This window comes from Pelmatolapia mariae, linkage group LG20 (assembly GCF_036321145.2).
Source record: "Pelmatolapia mariae isolate MD_Pm_ZW linkage group LG20, Pm_UMD_F_2, whole genome shotgun sequence".
Lineage (NCBI taxonomy): Eukaryota > Metazoa > Chordata > Actinopteri > Cichliformes > Cichlidae > Pelmatolapia > Pelmatolapia mariae.
Window position 1 is genome coordinate 13,943,133 of NC_086244.1, and position 20,850 is coordinate 13,963,982.

At 39.4% G+C, this 20,850-nt stretch overlaps 1 protein-coding gene across 9 annotated transcripts in view; it reads right to left on the bottom strand.

Annotated features, from left to right (window-relative positions):
* The window catches only part of LOC134618721 (transcription factor 4-like), a 235,360-nt gene that overhangs the window by 44,193 nt on the left and 170,317 nt on the right, over positions 1-20,850 (bottom strand). For all 9 annotated transcript variants that reach the window (XM_063464252.1, XM_063464251.1, XM_063464248.1 and 6 more), the window contains one exon: positions 311-416. In XM_063464252.1, coding sequence (XP_063320322.1) covers positions 311-416 — 106 coding nt within the window. The remainder of the gene's footprint in view (positions 1-310; positions 417-20,850) is intronic.

The window sequence follows — 20,850 nt, forward strand, 5'->3', positions numbered from 1 at the left end:
CATGAGCTAAAATTAAAATGAAGAGCACAGCTACCCTTGCCACTGCAAGTAAGTTAGCAAACAGCATCAGTGATGTTGACATCACCGCTGTGTCCTGCAAACTATGAAGACCTTCTCTGGGTGGCTGTGATAATAAATAACTAAATGTATGACTCAGTTCTTTGGCTGATTTTGGTGAGAACAACTTCCAGTTCAGGGAGCCTTCGGCTCATTTTGTCAGCTATCCAGTATCCACAGTGAGCTTGGGAATGTGGTGGTGGGAGGTTTGACGAAGGACAGACCTTGTGTATGTGTGTGTGAATGTGATTACCTGGCATAAAGAAAGAGCTTGGGAAGCCAGCACTGGGAGGTTTGGAGGAGGGATAACCCGGTGAGTCCCTGTTGTAGTCGGCTGTGCTGGCAGACGGAGCGTACACCTGCAACAAACAGAAACACACGACGTCACGAATCAAACCTTCCATTCTCTCATTTTTCCTCACCGAGGCTCAGCAGGAGTTCTTCTCAGACATCATTTCCAGGAGGTTGTAACAGATGACTGACACTTCCCTCCTTCACTAAAACATCACCCTGGAATATCTGATTGAATGAACACAGCTTCCTGGGCTGCTGTGGGTCTTTGGCTGTGATTGTTAAACTGGGGGAAAAAATATGGAAGCTGTTCTGGAAACTTAGTGTAAATTACATGAATATTGGTTTCTGAACAATACAGGTCTGTTTTAGGTTTGCTTTGTGCAGGATTCATTAAAAAAAACATGTAACACATTATATATAGATTACATATTTTATGCATCCAAAATATAAAATAGGATATGTTTTCCATTCATCATGTTATCATTATGCTAGAAAAAGAGCATAATTTAAAACTTTTTTCTTTTTCAAATTCTTGATCATTTTGAATCAGCATTTTCTTTCAGACTAAGGAAAGACACATTCAGGTGTTCATTTTATTATTGAATTAAGTTTTAATTAGATATAACCTATAATTTAAGACAACTTGTAGCATAAAACAAACAAAAAAGATGATTACTGATAATTGTTCCAATGTTTCAAATCAATTACAGAAGAAGTATGATCGAGGTATGATCTTATTTTTAAACCAGTAAACCAGGTTAATTTTATCATTCATAGCTTTGAAGCCATATTTTTTAAAATGTATTTTTTTTATTATACTAGGAACCAGAAAACTCCAATCTTTTAATTTAAACTAATTTTCTAGATTATGATTTTTGTATTCATTTATTTATTTTACACAGGGTTTTAGTCATATGTCATTCAGAACCACATTTATAGAATATGTTATTCCTTTTTGGGGGTGTTAATGGCATTTTCTAACTTATGAAGCTCAACAAGACTTTAAAAACTTTATTAAAAACTTAACAAAGCAACAAAACTAAAGAATTTGAACACAGACTTCTCTTTATCTAACGGTTAGATTTATAGTAGTATAGTAAGGATACCAATTGGCACATATTTAGAAAGCAAAAACAGGGTAAATAACAATTATTTTAATTTAAAAATAATAATTTTAATGTAAGTAATCAACTGCAGAAGTTTTATGGTTATATTATTTACATTGTTTTAAAAAAATATCCTAACTTTAAGATCTGTCAATCAATACCTTAAAACTATAGTGTCAATGATGTTAACTATCTGCAGAGTCCAACACAGATTTTCAGTCAGTTATCCTCTTAAACAACCAAATCAGTGGTTTTCTGAGCGTCTCCTCTCAGAGGGAGAGGAGCACCAGTAGCAGCAGTCATGCAGCAAACATGCAGCAGCATGAGAGACTGCAAGCACAACCAGCAGCCTGTCATCATTCAAACAGGTGACGCTCTTCCTCAGCAACATAGCGTCTGAGTTTGGTCATACTATCAGCTGGGGGTCCCCACAGCATGCCTTTGTGTGTGTGTGTGTGTGTGTGTGTGTGTGCATAGCGTGCGAACACTCAGCCATTACGCTAGCTTGCGCTGCATGACGCAAAAACTGGAACAGCTGTTGAAAACGCTCTTCTCCCTTTGTCTTTCTCTCGTTGATTCCCATTAAAATGAAAAACCTCACTCTGCAGCTACACCTAATCTACCTCGATCCCCAACCAAAGACACGGGTTGCTTTGTTAACTTTAGAGTATTTGCATATGGATGGAGCACAGATGTGGTAAAAACCAAATGTGATGATAAAACACAGAAGGAATAAAAAGAGAGAGATGAAACAAAAACACTTGGGGGCATTATAAAAAAACATCATCTCACTTCCCACACTCCCCGAGAGAAATTATTAAAAACAGAAAACAGATTAAAACAGTTTCTTTTAAACAAAAACCTCATGATTTTTTTCTCTCACGTCACTGAAGGATTGCTAGTTTGGGAAAGCTTCTTATTTCTTCTACCTAGTCCATCCTAGGTCCTCTGCACTCCTGCAGGTGAACAGTCTTTGCGGAGAACCAAGAAACTAACAAATGGGTCAAATTTTTGCAACGCCTACCCGACTCTGAGGAGAGAAAGAGGTTTCCCCTTAGTGTGTTTCCCTTTTTTGATTAACCTCTGTACATACAAGTGAGCGTCTCTGGTTCTCAGGGATCAGTTGAGGTCGAGATGGCCTTGCAGCAGGTTAATCAAAAACACAAACTGGGGGTATTTGTCTCATTTCATCCACGATGTGGACTTTGTGTTTCAAAACATCAGCTACGCTCAACGTGTTTTGACCTTTGTGGTTTGAAGTGTACTTCTTTTCCTTCTGATTTGATCCAACATCGCAGCTAAGGCTGGAGTCATACTTCTCTGGGGTTCATGGGAGTGTTTGTAGTTCATTGTTTGGAGTACATTTTCATCTCCCTGAGGAACCTGTATCCTTACAGAAGTCGAAACAACCACTCAGACTGCTCGAGTCTTTGAGGCGTGTGTTTATGCAAGCTTCTCCCTGGGCCTGTGGGATTTCTGGTTACCCAGAATATCTCCTTTACACAGGTCTTTGGAGACCCTGTATCAGAGAAACATCATTTCAGTTGAGCGTATAAGACAATGAGAAATGTTTCGTGAGGTGTTATAGTTGCATACATTCTGCATAGTATAATGCTTAATGGCAACACATCAGGATTTTGAGGGCACAGTTATTCTTTATTTTTGGTTTATTGGTTCTCGATCGATCAATACACCTGCAGTTGTTTTGCCCACCAGGTATAAATACAAGCTCTTAAATTTAGTCCACTTACTTCCGCTGAGTTTTATTAATTGAATTGGACAGGTTGCCCAGTAGCAGGACAACCAGTCGCACTCACATTCACACCTGTGGGCAATTTAGAATGACCAGTTTACCTAACCCCACTGATTGCATGTGGATGGGGAATCTACGTCATATTTTACAACGTAACCATAAACCCTTTTTAACAATACGCTGATAACCTGATAACCTGATATGCACCTCCCTAGAAATGCAACTACACTTCGAGTCACCGCATCCTGCAATGACTGAATAGTTTAGAAATTATTGATTTTTTAATTGATTAATAATTCAGTTCAGTTCAGTTCATTTTTATTTCAAACATGTGCATTCACAATCATTACAAAATATAATTCCATTCTTTTGTTTGAAAGGGAGTAGGCAGAAGTATACACTTATTAGTCCCTACCCCCTCAAATTTTACCTCTCATTGATTTAATTTTCTTTTAGCCTTAAATTAAACAAACAACATATAAAGTAACAGTAAAGCAAAGACTAAACAAACAAACAAACAAATAAAAAAACAAATAAACAAGTGATTTTACTGAAAGTGATTGATATTTAATCCCAAAGCCCTTGTTCAGAGAAATTTAAAAAAAAGTTTGTCTCAAGCTTTGCTGCTGGGTGACTTTATGAGTCTGAGCTTGTCAACTAAAGTGGCTACAGTCTTAAGTACAGAATTTCTTCTTCGGAGGTCCATTTAATTGGCTTAACTTACACTGCTAAATCCTCAAATTAGCTTCAGAGAAACCTTGGAAGCCAGAAGACAGAAGATCTGTTCCACATCATTTAGGAAAAATCTCTTAACGTCTAGGACAAACAGCAGGAATGATTCCAGCAGGTAAAGCTTGATTTACCTTACACGTAGCAACCACCTATTTTAAACCTGTTCTTTAAACACTGGTTCCTTATCATAACTGCCATTTGTGACAATATTGATGGCTAAAATTTTAATAATGTTTGTAAATGACATAAAAAAAACTCAGCAAAACAAAACAAAAAAAACATTTACTGAATTTAAACAGTCGAGTTTTGTCCAGCATTGATCCAGACTGCAGCTCCATGTGCTGAGTTTAGCTTTTACTGTTTCTGCAATTATTTAACATAAAAAATAACTATGAAGCTAAATGAAAAATAGAATAAATAACCAGGCAAGTAATAATAATAATGAGATCATACACTGCAAAATGTTTATTCACTATATCACCACATAATGGTTACATAAGGGTCAAGACTTTGAACCAGACTGTGAGAAGTAGTAGAAGAATGACTTCCAAAGTCACACAGCATGCATTTGACAGTATTGACCAATATTATACACACAAGCATGCATATCTTGTAGTTAATGACCTAAAACTATGTGAAATGTGATTGGTGTAAAAGTAAAAACAAAGTAAACGTTTTTAACTTCATGAAAGAAAATAGTTACAGAAAGACTGCAACACAGCGATGAACAGCGTGACAGTCAGGATGTCAGAAGAGCACTGGGAACTGTGGGAATCAAATGCTGGGGTCAGGAAACACCCACCCATGAACAACCACACACACACACACACACACACACACACACACACACACACACTAACAAACTTCCAAATACACAAGCTCGAGCACACAGATAGAAGCTGCTAAGTCAGCTAGGAGAGGTCTGTACCTTCCCACAATGCACCTTGCATGACTTTAAGCACCCAAATCCCCCAGTCCACACATACACAAAGACACACACACACACACACACACACACACACACACACACACACACACACACACACACACACACACACACACACACACACACACACACAGAATCTGTGGATGTCATTAGAGCTAAACTAAAATCCCCTTAAACTTCCTCTTCCTCCTCCTCTTCCCCTCTGAGAACAGAGTATGTGCTCTAATCATAAAACCACATTTATTGACCCAAAGCCTGTGCAAGAACACACACACACATACACAAACAGAAACACACACTCAAACACGCATGCTTGTGTCGTTCCTGCTGAAAATATTCAGATTTATGTCTCATGCGGTGCAGGCATATTTTCCCATTGAATACTGCTGTTAGACTGGTGACGAAAGAATGTGATTTGTACTGTATGTCTGTGTGTGTGTTAGAGACAGACAGCAACAGGTGCAGAGTGCGTTTAAGTCTGAAGAATGCAGAGGGACACAATAACAACCTCACTTCCTGCAGTCACACACACACAGACACACACACAGAAGCATCAGTATTCCCACAGTTAACCAGCAGACCTTGAGCCAATGAGAGAAAGCCTCAACTGTTTTGTAATTTTACTGACCACAAACCACAGAAAATAATGCCAACCACAACAAAAACAGTTTGCATCCCATCAATAACCTTCATTTGGAGCTTTTTTTAAACCACTATTATGTAAACTGGGGGATATTCCCACAATTCAAATACTTATTCTGCTCCAGTAGAAGCAGGTATGGAAAATAACTGTTGTGCTTTGGTATAAAGTAGAAACCAGTCACCCTGGGCTCTGTGTAAGAGAAAGACAAACACTACAAAATCAATTATCTGGACCACAATAGAAAAAAAATGGAAATGGTTCAAAGTTTGCTGTGGCATGACAGAAAAGAGCTGTTTAGGAAACCTGCTGACAGTCCTGTTAGCGATTAAAAAAAATCCCACTGGAGCATCACTGCTTGAATATCAGTGTTTCACACAGAACTGGAACAACCTACATACTTTGTGACAATAATAATAATGGCACAATGATGTGCTGCCTTTACACTGAGTAACTCCAATGACAGTGGAAGAGGTAGCTGCATTTCCTGCAAACAGCAGCGTGGGTGAGGTTGGGAAAGAACAAGGTCCACAGCACCAAATGCACGACAATGGAGTTGGAGTCCATGACAGTCAAAGGCAAGACACTCACTGGACTCATTGTTGTTGGTTTCAACAGCGGCCTTGTCAGGTTGTTGGAAACGCAAGGCAAGAGGTGCCAGGGAATTAGCAACCTTTGCTGACATACGTGATTAAAAAAAAACATTAAACATGGACATGAACCAAATAATGTCTGTAAAACTGAGATGTGTATCACCATGGAAATGTAAGAGAGATACACAAAAAACAGGAACCACTCAAAATAACATTTTAAAAGATCCACAGAAACCAATGTAATCAGTTTCTTACCAAATCCAACACCAAAGCCGCACAAAAGTTAACTATTTTAGTAAAACAGGTCACTATCTGCTACTACCTGAAAAAAACACAATCCTGTCTCCTAAAAATTATGTTCCTTTAAAACTAAGCATTTTCAATCATGTTTTGGGTTTTTTTTTTTGGTTTGGACAAACATACAATTAAAACAACCAAAACATTCAGGATAAGCACGCTGGCGAGGGTTAGCAGAAGCATGAGTCACAAGACTTTCACCTGAGAAAATGAGGTTTGATTAATGTGTGGGACCAGTTTGTTTCTCACTCAGTGTACTAATATTGTCTTCTTTACTTTTAAGGTTTATTTTAACTTTGTTTTGTACAGACCCTTTCACATTTTTTCACATTAGAAGCATCTCCTCCATTTTTGAGAAATCATGTTAACAACTGCTACCGCACTAGAGAGATGACTGAAAAGGAATTTCTGTAGAAAAGCAAGAGAATAAAGGTTGATTATATTCATGAGATGAAATCTGGGAGAAAATCTGATTCTCTTAAAAACTAATTGAAAATGTACTTTAGTTCTCTGGCAACAACATATTTAGTAGACAGGGCTGACACAAATCAGGACAAACAGTTCTCCATGCAGAGAGACACAACACATTCAGTGGTGCACAATGAAAAAAAACACAGAAACAAGTATATGGTGTAACTAAATCTACACTTAATCTAACCAGTTTTTTAAGTGTTTCTTTATCACAGTTTCCTGTGCGATACTAGAGACGCAATCAACCTACTGGCATAAACCAGTAGAACCAATATTCTACGCAGAACCATAATAAAAACCATTTGATCATGCCATGTTCTATGAGAGAACAATGACAGCTCCTCCTAATACAAACCAGCAGAGCCAGATGTTTAAAGTGCTGATCAGTAGAACCCCCGACAGAATTCAGTAGAAGCGGTTGTGTAACGCCCGACGGGTTCGGAGAATCTTCACAGAACATGAAACATCACAGAATTCATCAAAGCTTTGTTCTGCAAAGCCCCCGGCAAAAACATGAGAGAATAAAGACACATTCCACTGAAAACCGATTCCTCATGGCGCTGACAACACATACACACACACACACACACACACACACACACACTGAAAATGTACTCAGAGCAAAACAGCTGTGTAACTCACTGACCTGAACCAAAGGTAGGAAGAAAGACAAGCTAAACCACATTTTAACTCAAAATTAGCAAAGTTCACACGATGTGTTGACAAGTCCTGCTTCGCTTCAACATTCAGTTTAATCCTCATTCTGCAAACATACTTCAGGTGTAAGGCCTACATGTGAAGCATGCGTGGAGAAACGACTGAAAGTGAAAGTGTAGATTTTATTCCAGTTACATGTCACATTAGCACTACAATAAAAATGTAGTTACTGCCCACTGATTCTGGTGTCACTGAGGTTATAAATTTTGAATTAAAGTTCTATGTGTTAAAGCCAACTGGAGCCATTTTGACATGTATATAAATAACCAACCAGTACTACAGCACTTCTAGATGAGCCTCAGTTTGACTCCCTGTCAAAATAAAATTTGCAAGAGCTCTGTTTCTTTTAAAATAAAAGTGGCAAACGTAAGTGACGACTTGAGACTGAATTTTTTAGGCTAATCGACATTTAAGGAAAAAAAATTGGCAAAAGATGGCAAATTGAAATGTGAAATGTTAATATATTCATGTTTCATTCAACTAGCTGATTAAAGGATCATTTCAGTTCTATTTATAAGATAATAATATATTAAGGAAATAATAAGGAAAATAATAAATAATAAAATAAAAAATCCATATAAAGAGACTAAATACATTTAAAAGAAGAAATAAAGTGAAAATGTTACATAATGATCATGTAGGAAACATTTCTTTCTCCAGTTAGAACTTGTTGACAGAGATGGAAATGCTGTTGGGCCCTGGAGGATTTTGTGAGAAAGAGCGAGTGAAGAAACAACAAATAGAAGAGAATGAAATGCAAAAAGTTGGAAGCCGATAAAAAGACAGTAAACGGAAACAAAAGAGAGAAAAATGCAAGGATGGTAAAGAAAGAAAGAAGCAGGAGGCTCTTTTGTCTTTGTTCAGTGTTTGATGCTTCTTCTCCCAGTTATTGTCTCCAAATGTGGGGAGCATCTGTTCAGCCTCCCTGTGTCAGCCTCTGCTCTGACTGAAAAAGAAGAGGAGAAGGAGCTTCTCCTGCTTCACAATCACATTTTGATAACTAGTGGGAAACTCAGACAGCACACCCTCTTTCAAGGCCAGCACCAAGGTTGAGTTGTACTTCTAAAGAAAGTTACCAGAACGTAACCAAAACATCATGCTCTCATCATCTCTTGTTGAAGATTCATTAATTGCATAAACTTCCTCCTTCTACCTCACAGAGGACTAGCATGTATGCTGTTTACCATGTTCACTATCTCATTTAAGCATATTAGCATGCCAATATTTGCTAATTAGCACACAAACTATATCTAAAATTAAACTAAAATGGAGAACAAATGCAAACTGACTTCATGACAATAATTTATTATATTGTAAGGACCTCACTAAAAACACCCAACACTAATTTTCAAACTGAGCAGGGGATTGGAAGCCTGAGCTTTTATCAAGTAACTTGAGCTACTACTGCCTTTATATGGGGCATATGCTAACTTGTGCAACTGTGACTGTTCAAAGCATTCATCTGTCAGTTAAACTTAATTTTTGATCTTTCGATGTGGTGTTTGGTGTTGTTTGGTTTTGATGCAGCAGCTTCTCAATCCAAAGAGTTTTCTTATATAAGAGAAAATAAAGTAACCTTAAGTTTATGTTTCACTTTGACTTTCCAATGACACAATACAAAAAAGTCAGAAAATCACCAAAATCAACAAGACATCATCTGGGGATCATAAAAGCATGCAGAAAAATTTGTACCAATCTGTCAAGCAGATGTCGAGATATCTGTCACGGTGGCAGTAAGGCCACAAATCCTTAGAATTTATCCTCTGAGGACCTTAAATGCAAACATTTTCATTGCAATTTATATGTGAGTTCTTCACAGCTTTGGATTTGAGCCACAGATACTTGGGTTGATGGATGCGTTAAAGTGTTGAACCATAACACATCCCCAGTCATTGGTGGTTTCTTTTAACCACGACCACAATCTCCAACCTAAAAAAGATATTACTGCATGGATACGCCTGGCATAAGTTTTGTTGTGTGTCCAAGTCCAAAAGAGTGAAAACACCTATGTGGGTGTCAACATGCGACGGTGTGAATTGTTCACACTAAGACAGTGGAAGCACCAGAAAAAGAAAAGTTGCCACCTATTTTGTGCCCTGGATGTACCGTATATTTCCTTTTCCTGATCCAACACTGTAACTGTTGTTTGTAATTAAAATTATAGTATAAGGCGAGATGTGCAGAAAGATATTGTTATATGAATATGATATTAGTACAACCTGTCTAGTGCAGTGGTTGTTGATGGAGCCAGGTATAGTAGGGTGAAAGGCGGGATACATCCTGGACAGATTGCCAGGGCTAACACAGAGAGACAGACTCACACTCACACCTATGGAACAGGACTTCTTTTCAAAATTATTGAAACTATTTTGTGTAAGTGATGGTAAAAGTACACCACAGACTTATTTATGTTGTTCAGCCATAATAAAAGAGCTTTGCCTGTTGCTGTCAAAGGGTCAACATCGTGTTTCTACTGCACAAGTTAAAAAAATGGAAAAAAATTCCCGGCTTTTCTGTCCTCTCTCTCTCTGCCTCTCAGTATCCATCTATCCCCCTCTCTCTCTCGCTCTCTCACACACACACACACAGACACACACACACACACACAGACACACACACACACACACACACACACACACACACAGACACACACACAGAGAGTTTACCACGCTTCATCCAAAGCAGATGTGCTGGAATGTGAACACTCAAAGGAGCAGTCACGAAACCTCTTGACAGACACACACACACACACACACACACACACACACACACAAACTCACTCTCTCTCTCGCACAAACACACACACAGTCGGCTGCACCTGTGCCTTTCCAGTTTTTTTCTCTCTTTGTTTCCCTCTCCCCCTCCCCCTCCTCCTCACTGTCCTCTGCCTCTCTCATTTCTAACAGGCTGGTTTCACTTTCATCTCGTCTTTATTCACCTTCACACAAACAGTTTAACACTGCAGGAAGCAGAAACGGAGGAGATACGCTGCAAAGGCTCCAAACAAAAGGAAAACAATACAAATAATCTGAATGATCAGTGAAATCACTGACCATGTTGAACATTTCCCAAAGGTGATTTGTTTTTTTACATATTATAGTATTAGCTTTATTCCTAGCAAAGTAAAGCGGTCCTCTAGCCCTCCCCCTTCCACCTGTAGATGTTCTCTTCCCCCCCCCTTAATTTACCGTTTGCGCCGCCACACTCTGAGGCCATCCGGAGGCACACGTGGGAAAGCAAATCAAATGCACCGCAGACGGATCAAACATTTTATTTTTTAGTGAGACGGGGGGTGTTTCTGTTTTTTAGATGTATTTTTATAGCGGAGATCTGAGCTGCGGCCTCGGAATCCTCTGAAGGTTAATTATGTTCCTGATTCAAAACACATGGAGGGAAAAACTGTGCGTGTGTGTGTGTGTGCGTGAGAGAGAGAGAGAGAAAGCGGAAGGAAATCCCACCCACACCTCCGAGCCGAGCCCTTTATTCTACCAACCTGCAATTGCACTAATGTGAACCAGATGTACGCACACACACACACAAACGCACACACACTCTGGCCGCCTAATTGACTCCATATGATGAAGAAGAAGTGAGCGGGAGAAAGGAAAGAGAGAGCATTGGAAAGAAAATGCACAAATTCAAAGAAAGTGAAATAAAGAGGGAGATTAAGAAATACTATCAAGCAGTAGGGGGTCGAGTGAGTTGGAAAATGAAGCCAAGGGAGGAAATGGAAAAAAAATCTGCAGTGCCTCTAGTGGCCACTTGAGGCTGGCTCCAAAAAAGAGTCAGTCCCTGCAGACTGCCAAGCTCAAATGTCCATTTACAACTTTCAACTTTCAAAAAGGTTTATCTCTCTATAGCTAATTGTGCTGTTTGTAATAGGTGTACTGGAATGAATTATTTAATAAATAACATGCTAAAACTTTATTAATACTTAAAGTTAGCAGCATGGGCACCATACTGACAGGTGTAAGTTGACACAGACAGCTGCAGCCACTAGCTGGAGTCACTATCCTGGAACTTTGCTGTGGTGATAACTGCTTCAGCTTTGGTCACTAGCGTGTTATTTGTATGTTACTTAGTGCTAATTAGCAGGTATCTGTGTCTATGCTTTAGCTGATAACACTCCACACTATTGCCCAAATATAACATAAATAAAACTACAATTCAGGAACTAAAAGGTTCGCACTGCGGCTTCAAGACAGGGCTTCACAAACAAGTATGTGATGTCATTATGGTTTGTCATCTTTTATATACATTCTATGAAAAGATACAATAAAAGACAAAATGCAAGTGAAAGAATGAGAAATAACCACTTAAAATAAAGCATGGACACATAAATATTTTTTTAACTTTAACTTAAGTAATGTTTAAAATAAAAGAGCCACAGACAGACAGAAAACAAGTGATAGAAAGACGGATGACAAAGAGAGAGCACACACACTCACACATCTGCAAAAATACTTGGGTGTAATTGAAAACATGCGGAGTCTCCACACACTCGCAGTGAGTTTCACGGACCGAAACACATTCTTCAACTTACTTGTAACACACACACTCTCACATGCTCCCTGTGGAGCTCAGGCTTCCTGTGGCTTGATTAGAGCCCCCTATGTGAAGACAAGTGGACTCAGCATGTGTGTGTGTGCTTTAGTGTGGTGCACCTGTGACTGAAGGGGGGTCGAGTTACTCAGACAGAAAACACTGGGGGGCCGGACAAAGAGAGAGGTGTGTGACACATGAGTGAGTGTGAGCGGCTGGGACATTTTTTTGCATTAAAAAAAAAGAAGAAGAAGAAAAGTGTGCATATGACCATGTGAGAACAGGAAAATGTGTGTGCATGTGTGTGTGTTCAGAACAACACTTCAAGGAGGAAAAAGGCGATTTAGGACTTCCTCGTGCACAAATTTGTGCCATTTTTCTTTTCATACATCAAATGAAGTTTCCATTGGTTCTAATGGAAAACCTATTCTCCTCTCCTCTCAGGCAGCAGACTGTTTATCTATTATTTACCAGCTTTCTCCCTCAGCAGTAACCCAGTTAGCAGCTCTTCTTCTCATCAGCTTCAGCTACAAGAGTTTCACTGCACCTACACATTGCTATTTCACTGGTTTTTACTGGTTTCTGACCCTTTTTTTTTCTACACCAAAGCTGTTGGTGAATCAAGCTGCTGAATCAGGCTTCACCATCAGAAGAAAAACAAAGGATGTTTATCCCTTTATTCACTTCTAGTCCCGCTGGTTTCCTAAAACCTGATTACTTGAATGTTTCAATTTTAAAATGATTCATGTTATAGTACCAATAACCTTCGTGAATCACAAAAAAACAGTGCGAAAGAAAAAAGAGAGCGAGAGGAGGAGAAATGAAAGTAAATATCAGAGAGACTTCGGGAAGCTGCATCTGCGCAAACAGAAAGAAAGAAAAAAGTGAAACAGCGAATGAAAGAAAAACAAACAAATCAGTAAAAGGAAAGTAAAGAAAAGAAGCAGAAAACGAGAAAAAGACGAAGCAGGCGGTCCAGTTGTGTGGCATGTTTACACTGCGGCCTGTAAATGGATTCAAGATGGCGCCTGGTCTCGCCAGGAGCCACAACATCAAAGAGTCAGACAGCCAGTGAAGTCACAGCACTTTAATTGACCACTAATTACCCCGAATTAGCTCCAGGACTGTGTGTTTTTTAGGGATCTCGTCTATATGTATATTAGTTTGGACTGCGTGTGCAACTATAGTACAACATATATGGCACCTATTCTATTTTAGGGTATGCTCTTCTTTTTCCATCCATCTATCCCAATAAAGGGGCCGTCTCTTGAGAGATAATCTGTCTGCAGTCAGTTTCCCGTCTGTGATGTGCAGTCACCTGGCAACTTGATAGTTCCCACAGCCCGAGTTCACATCTTCAACTCTCTGTTTTACTGGACCAACAGTTATCCAAAGTTTTTTCTGCTCTACTCTGGCAAATAACAATGAAATGCATCAAATTTTGATAGTTTAGAAGCTACAAAGGGAAACTAACTGAAGAAGGCGAGTTGCAACTATAGTTCAGTTAAAAAGTTTTTAAGGACTCTATTCAGTCAAGTCCCTCCATGAATGAGCAGAACCACCTTTAGCAGCAGTATCTTGGAGAAACTGTTTTCTGAATGAGTTTATCAGTCTCTCACATTAATGTGGAGAACTTTTGGGCCACTCTTCTTTTAAACATTTCTTCACTTTATTGTGGTTTGCAGGTAGTTGTTAACTCACAGCTCTCTTTAAGTCCTGCCACAGCATTTCACTGAAGTCTGGATCTGACTGGACCTTCTTTCCTTTTTTATTCTGTTGCAGACTTGCTGCTGTGACTGGGATCTTTGGCCTGTTCCATGACCCAGTTTTTAGCTGTCAGACAGATGGCCTCACGTTTGACTCTAGAATACTTTGGTAAACACAGGAGTTGCTGGTTGACCTCATGACTGCAAGGTGCCCAGGTCGTCCTCACCCCTCCACCACTGTGCTGACAGTTTGTGCTGTGTTTGGTTTTCGTCAAACATGCTCCTGTGCATTATTTCCAAACATCGCCACTTTGGTCTCGTCTGTCCAAAGAACATTGCTCAAAAAGTCTTGTGGTTTGCTCAGATATAACTTAACAAACCTAAACTGTGCTACCATGTTCTTTTTAGAGAAAAGAAGCTTTCTAGTGGCAGCTCTTCCAAACAAGCCATACTTGTTCAGTCTTTTTCCAATTGTAGCAAGTATAACTCTTAAAACTATCCTCATAAAAATGTAACAAAACAAAGAGAAATGAACCAAGAGTATAATTCAGGCTTTACTGAGCCTTTGCAACAGAAGAAATCTTTGCCAGCAGCCCCCCTCAGACTACTCCTGGGCATCAATCACACAGTGAAGCAATGCAGAGAGAAAATTGAGAGGCTGAACCAGGATGATAAGAAAAAAAAAAGACCACATCAAGAGATGACGTTACATTGAAGTGATTATATCACCTTAGAGTTTCTGTTAGCTGTACAAATGCAAACTAACCATTATGCTAGGAAAGTGTGCAGTTCTATGGGACCTTGCAAGGAGGGAATTACTAGGTAGTCCCCAAAACTGTTTGGCCCAAAAGTGGCGAATAAAAGCCAGAGAAAGATGACTGACTTGATAAATCAGTGCAGTCTAGATCAAAGATCGATGCTGCTGCTCGTGCGCTTGGTTTATTTGTTTCTGTTTCATCCGTTTGATCCGTACTGATCTGAGTCTCTGAAACGCATCAAACTAATACTCTGAGCGTGCATGTGTATCGCAACCTTTCACATCTTTTTCCCAGCAAATTGAGTAGGCTCTTCTCATCACACATGTACACGCACACACACGCACACAGAATGATTTCAGTGATGGGGGAATATGGAGGCTCATAGCGAACATAATGTGGCTTTATAATGTCCCCCCTGACACAGGAAATAGCCAGAAGTCTGGGACTGAGTGTCTGTGTGTGTGTGTGTGTGTGTGTGTGTGTGTGTGTAGCTTTGAGTTGAGAAATCCCATCAGAGGAAGGAAATAACAAATCGCACTGTGGCTTTTCTGTGCACCTAGGGCTCCATAACTGCATGTGCACACTCTCACACACACACACACACACACACACACACACACTGGCAGTGGTGTATCCTCGCCAATATTTATCAGATGAAAACCGCATATTTTCATATCCTTTTCTAAGCAAAGCAATGACTTTCATGACATTTTCAACATTAAATTATTCTTTTTTTCAAATCAGCATTATTATTTTTGTAACACTACAAACCCCCCCCTGCTGATCCATCAGTTTAGTTTAAGTTATGAAGTTAAAGTTTGGTTACAATCTGATCGACTGGCAGGCACACTAGAGAAATATGCATCAAAAACTGTTGTCAGATTTAGAATGAAGCACATTAAATTATATTATTTTAACTAGCTCGAGAAGTGTCAGATTATTATAGACATCTATAAGAAAATGATCCTACTGCTCACTGGATTCATGACCCCAGTAAAGACTTTACTGATGAGTTCATGATCTCACTCTGTAGTTTCAAGTTTCACTGAGGACCACATGATCTTTATTCTTCTAAGGTATGGCCCTCATTTAGAGGAAATAGACAATAATGCAATGTGTGAATGACATAAAGGGTAACTTATGGTTGACAATTTGCTACCATATGCAATGTCTTTCATATTGTCAGGTCTAACTTCAAAACAGTTTGAGTTATATTGGCAATATAGCATCAGAAAAATGATATTTGAGCCAAAAATTGCTTTATAAACTGGACAAAAAGCAGGTAGAGGGGGAAAAAGTGATAAATTGCCTGCTTTTAAATTCAAAAACCAATCTTTTTTCATTTCATGTCACTCATCAGAGAAGAGAGTGGGAATGATAAAAGACTGAAGAGGAATAAAAATGAAATAAACTGTAGCGGATAAGAGGCACTCATTAATCTACAATCCGACCTCATTCTTCTCACTCTTCTTAAATTAACACGCTTCAAAGAAACACTCCTTAATCTCAAGAGCGCTACTACACTGGATATTATGTTCATCTTCGCCTTTAGAAGACAAAAGGCTGAAGAACGCCACCTGACCTAAAGGTTCCTGCGCGTCAGCTGTGTGCAGGGCTCATCTCGGTTGAAACATACTTTGAGATGCAAACAACTTTACAAATAATCACAACCAGAACCAACTGTTGTGCAGTAAATCTGGAGCATTTGGGTACCTGAGGGAGTGGTGCCCTGAAGCTGTTTCCAGGGTTCTTGTTGGAATAAATGATCTTTAGAAATTCAATTTCATGCTTTAATCCTGCCTGGCCTGAAGGGCCCAAAGTCAGCTTTTACATTTTCAACTTTGAACATGATGTTTTCAACGTCGCTGCTACAACACTAAGTAATGAAAGTTAATAATGACTATATCTGCCCTTTCAGAAATGCTCTCTTTCCTCCTTATCTATAGCATGTAAATTAGTTCAGGTGTGTTTGAGTGCGTGCTTTCCCCATCTGTGCAAGTGAGTAACAAGGTGGTTTGTATGTGTGCACGCAAAGCGTCTGCGTATGTGTGTTGGCGTGCAGGTTTTCAGGCCAGAGAACAAAAACATTTCTCCACAGGTGATGGCTCTTTACGAGTCTCTTCCACACTCATTTTATTAGCCGCCCATTTTCCTTTCAACCACCCGGACGTTTTCTTTTTCTTTTCTTTTTTTTTCTGGCAAAGTCATCACACAGACGTTTTTTTCCCCCCTCACTCCTTTTCACCAATTTCCTTTGATTTAATTACTGCCACATGCTGCCGACTGCCAGCGATCGTTAGCGAGAGAACCACCTCGACCAACGCGGAGTCCTGACAGGGAAAAGATGCAGAAAACACACGGAAATTAAAAAAAACACACTTCAATGCAAACACTCGCACACAAGCAGAGGCCTGGTCAAGATAACAGAGGCAGAAACAGGGGAGGACTCACTCTGTCTAGGTTATTTAGAAGCTAAAGTGGATTTTATTTTGAATCAGGTGCACCTACTGATCAAGCAATTTCTCTAATGCTTAAAAAAGAATCAAATTCTTCAATTTTTACACATTTGCTGTGATTTTGAAAGCCTACAGAGAGTGAAGCAAGACCCAGCTGAGTACAGCTCATCTCTTTATCCAAAGTGTCAACTGGCACTATAACAGCGGCACATGAGAGAAGCCTTCAAGGCTTTCTGTCAGACAGGCAAGGTTGTATTTTAACCCAAATCGCTTTGCTAAACCTTTTGTTTCCAAGCTGTGACTGAGAAATGAAATAATATGAAAGAAAATTAAGCCAATTTGTGCCAGAAAACCCTGTAGTTAAAAGTCTCCCCAGTAGCAGGATATGTTAGATGCTGGTTACTCAAGGGATTTGAATATAATATGGTGCTGCTATGGAAAACTATGAAAGCAAGCGAGCAAGAAAGGAAGAAAGTGTTCTTTGTTTAAGGAGGAAGGTAGAGAAAACGATGAGAGATGACAAGAAGTTGGTATTGAGCCATTTGGCTGTCTGACAGCTAATTAAGAGGTTTTATAAATAATCAATTGATGAAGTAATTAACAACAGCCTCCAAGTTTCAGATGCACACGACAAACAGCAGAAAGAGAATGTGCTCATCCATTAAACATCTTGAAGTTGTACACTTGGGAAAGGCTGCCGGTTTGATTCCTGGACTGTCCAGAATCCAAAACAGCAGCACTTGTCCCTAAAGGATCCAAGGATTATGTTTATTTCTAGCTTTATTACCCAAAAGCACTTTACATTTGGCCTCAGCGCGATTAACCTACTCCACCTCCCGAGCCACAACTGCTCTCACCTCATTACCCTGACTGGGTAACACAGCCAAGAAGAAATAAATGTCATGTTTTCTAAGTTTGAAAGCATGCACTGAAAAAAATCCCATTATGCCTTGCAGCTATGTGGGGTAAAAACTAAGTGCTTACATTTTAGCACAGATATCAACTTTTGTAATCAATTTGAGCATAGACAGGAGAGGACGCCATCACTCGTCTCTTGCAGTTTGTAGTTGGAAAAACAATCACTGTGCAGCGTTACTGCAGATACCCTGTTAGTTCTCAAGGGCAGACTTTGACCAGACTCAAATGCTTCAACAATCAAGTATTTTTTCTCTTGTGTTGGTCACTTTTAAGCAAATAAATAAATACATAGCATGTTAAGTCCAGTATTTACTATCCTAACCACAACTGACACTTTTACAGTCAAACACAATTAATTAATCTAATTAACTGTTTGTAACACAGCATAGTGGGTCGTCGGTGGGGTGGGTGATATAGCCTCAAAATTATATGATGATGTGTCAAGATATGTTTGAGATGATGATATTTCTGACAATATAGAAAAAAATGTCATCAGTGTGTTCATCCTTCTTTTCCAATGAGCTACTGGCATTGATGACACATTTCAAGTTTGAATCTACTGAAACAATGTATGAGCTACATTGTAATGTAACAGCAGCATTATAGAACAACAGCAGTGACACATCATAAGACAAATGTAAGCATAAAAGTAGGCTAGGTAGCTTTAAATTAGCAATACTTAACAATAGCTTATTTTACAATACCTACTGTGTTGTATCTCATTGAGAGCCTGCATAATTCTGTCACACAATAAACTAAAAAATATTTTCTTTGTGGGGTGCTGTAGTTGAGCTTTATGAAAGTCCTGCTTTTCCACAATTTAACCGCACGAGTAATTTCCATCCACCGTTTGCTCTTCCTGTTATACGGCGAGCAACTAGCGAGTATGGCGGCTCTCTATAGAGTCATTTGTTTACATTTGGGTTGCACATCACTAGCTGCTAGCATCCCCTCGTTTGAAGCCTGACAGACTCAACAGTGTTTTTGACTTGAGTCGCCAAATACGAGTTTCATTTCCACTTTTAGCGGGAGCATGGCGTTGTTATAGCAATGATATTATGATATGACAATTTTATATCAAACAGAAATCATGATATGACAACCCCTAGTAGGCAGTCTTGTCGTCAGAAGATATTCAGAGCCAGCAAGCCATTTTAAATAGGGGTATACCTGCATTTCGTCTAAACGTGAGTCCCAAGAAGTACTTTTGCTGAACCCAGTGGTACAAAAGAACCAATGGGAAACCACACCTATGGATAAAAGTGACGTAGAGATGTGGTTTTTGTCTCTTTAATGTCCACCATTACTGAGTCTACAAGGATTTCATCTACCACTGATTCCTAGTCACCTAATCATTCAACCCCCCCAGTTCTGTGTTATTTTCCATTCACTGACGTTTTGGGCGCAGATAGTGAATCACCATTTTTGGAATTATCTTTGTTTTCCGTCTGTCTCGTCACTTTACTGTAAATAGACCACTGTGGGGAAAAATCCAGCTCCTCATGAGTCGTAGGAGTACTTGAACAAAACCTTGCTTCATGGTGTTCAGAATGCTTTATATTTTAAGGATTTAAGTTTAAGGCATATTATCAGAAAAACCCCAACAGAAACATCAGCCAAAGGAGTTATACGATTGGTTAGAGAAGACTCTCTTGTCGTGTCTGAACCTGGATCTGTAATACTTTTTTAGGAAGGTCAAACTGGAGCAAATTAGAAACTTTGTAACCCATTTTCACAAATACTTCTCAAAGTGAAATAAGAAGAATATATCAAAATTTATCCAGATGCAGACATCCTCCTGGATTGCTCGGTTCACGCATCATATGGACGGATTTTTAGCTTTAATGGGAATACATTTTACCCCTCAGATCTATCAAACCCCAGGCATAAAACCACTGCTCTGCAATGATAATCACATAAAAAAAGATGTAGGAGAAAAAAAAGGTAAAAACAGGTCAAAAACTCTTCATTAAAAAAACAAAAACAAAAGGAAAGAGCGAGGAAAAAGAGACGTAGATAGGAGTGAAAATTGTCATTGGTTGTTTGCTCCCACCATGACAAACACACTCATCACACAAACACATACAAATGTGTTCTCTCAGCTGGCACGGTGGCAGCCGGCCCGACAGCCAATCAAAATGCCCGTTACAGGGCACGCGGCCAATAAGACCTCTGCTCTCCACAGCAGCCAAGCTGTCAGGGTGAGAACAAGTGTGTAGGAGGCAGCAAACGTGTGTGTGACTGTACACACACGGACACACACGGTCGCTGCTCTGATCGTGCTGTCAGTCACTCTTCTTTCTCTGCTGTTTTCAATTATATTTTAATTTTTTTCCTGCAATTTAATTTTTTTCCCCCTTCACTTGCTTTAAATTCCATTTCTATTTCGTGTTTAGCTTTTGCAATTTTTCTGTTTGGTCTTTCGTAACCTGGCGTCCGTCCACACTGTGAACCTGTTCCTGCAAATAAAGCTTCATAAATAAATAATCATTGTGTAAATAAATTAAACTCATGACACATACAGCCGTAAAGGTCATGAGCTCAACACATGTGCGGATACACACGGGACGTCCAGCGTCTGTAAACAACAAAGTCTGTTGCAAAATACAGACAGATGTAGAGAAACAGAAGATTTCCCCTCTTAAAACAGGACTGGTTTGTGTTCAGATGATTTACAAATGCATGTGGGTAAATTGGGTCTGGTGTGTGTGTGTGTGTTCACCATCTCCTTCACCTCCTCTAAGATGGCTGCCATGCAATTTTATTCAGATTTGCGGATTCCAAGTCTGCAAGTTGGAGCGTTACAAGACGACCAACGTCACTGAGGCAACGCGCCGGCAGGCACCTAAACCGAGCCAAAAGCT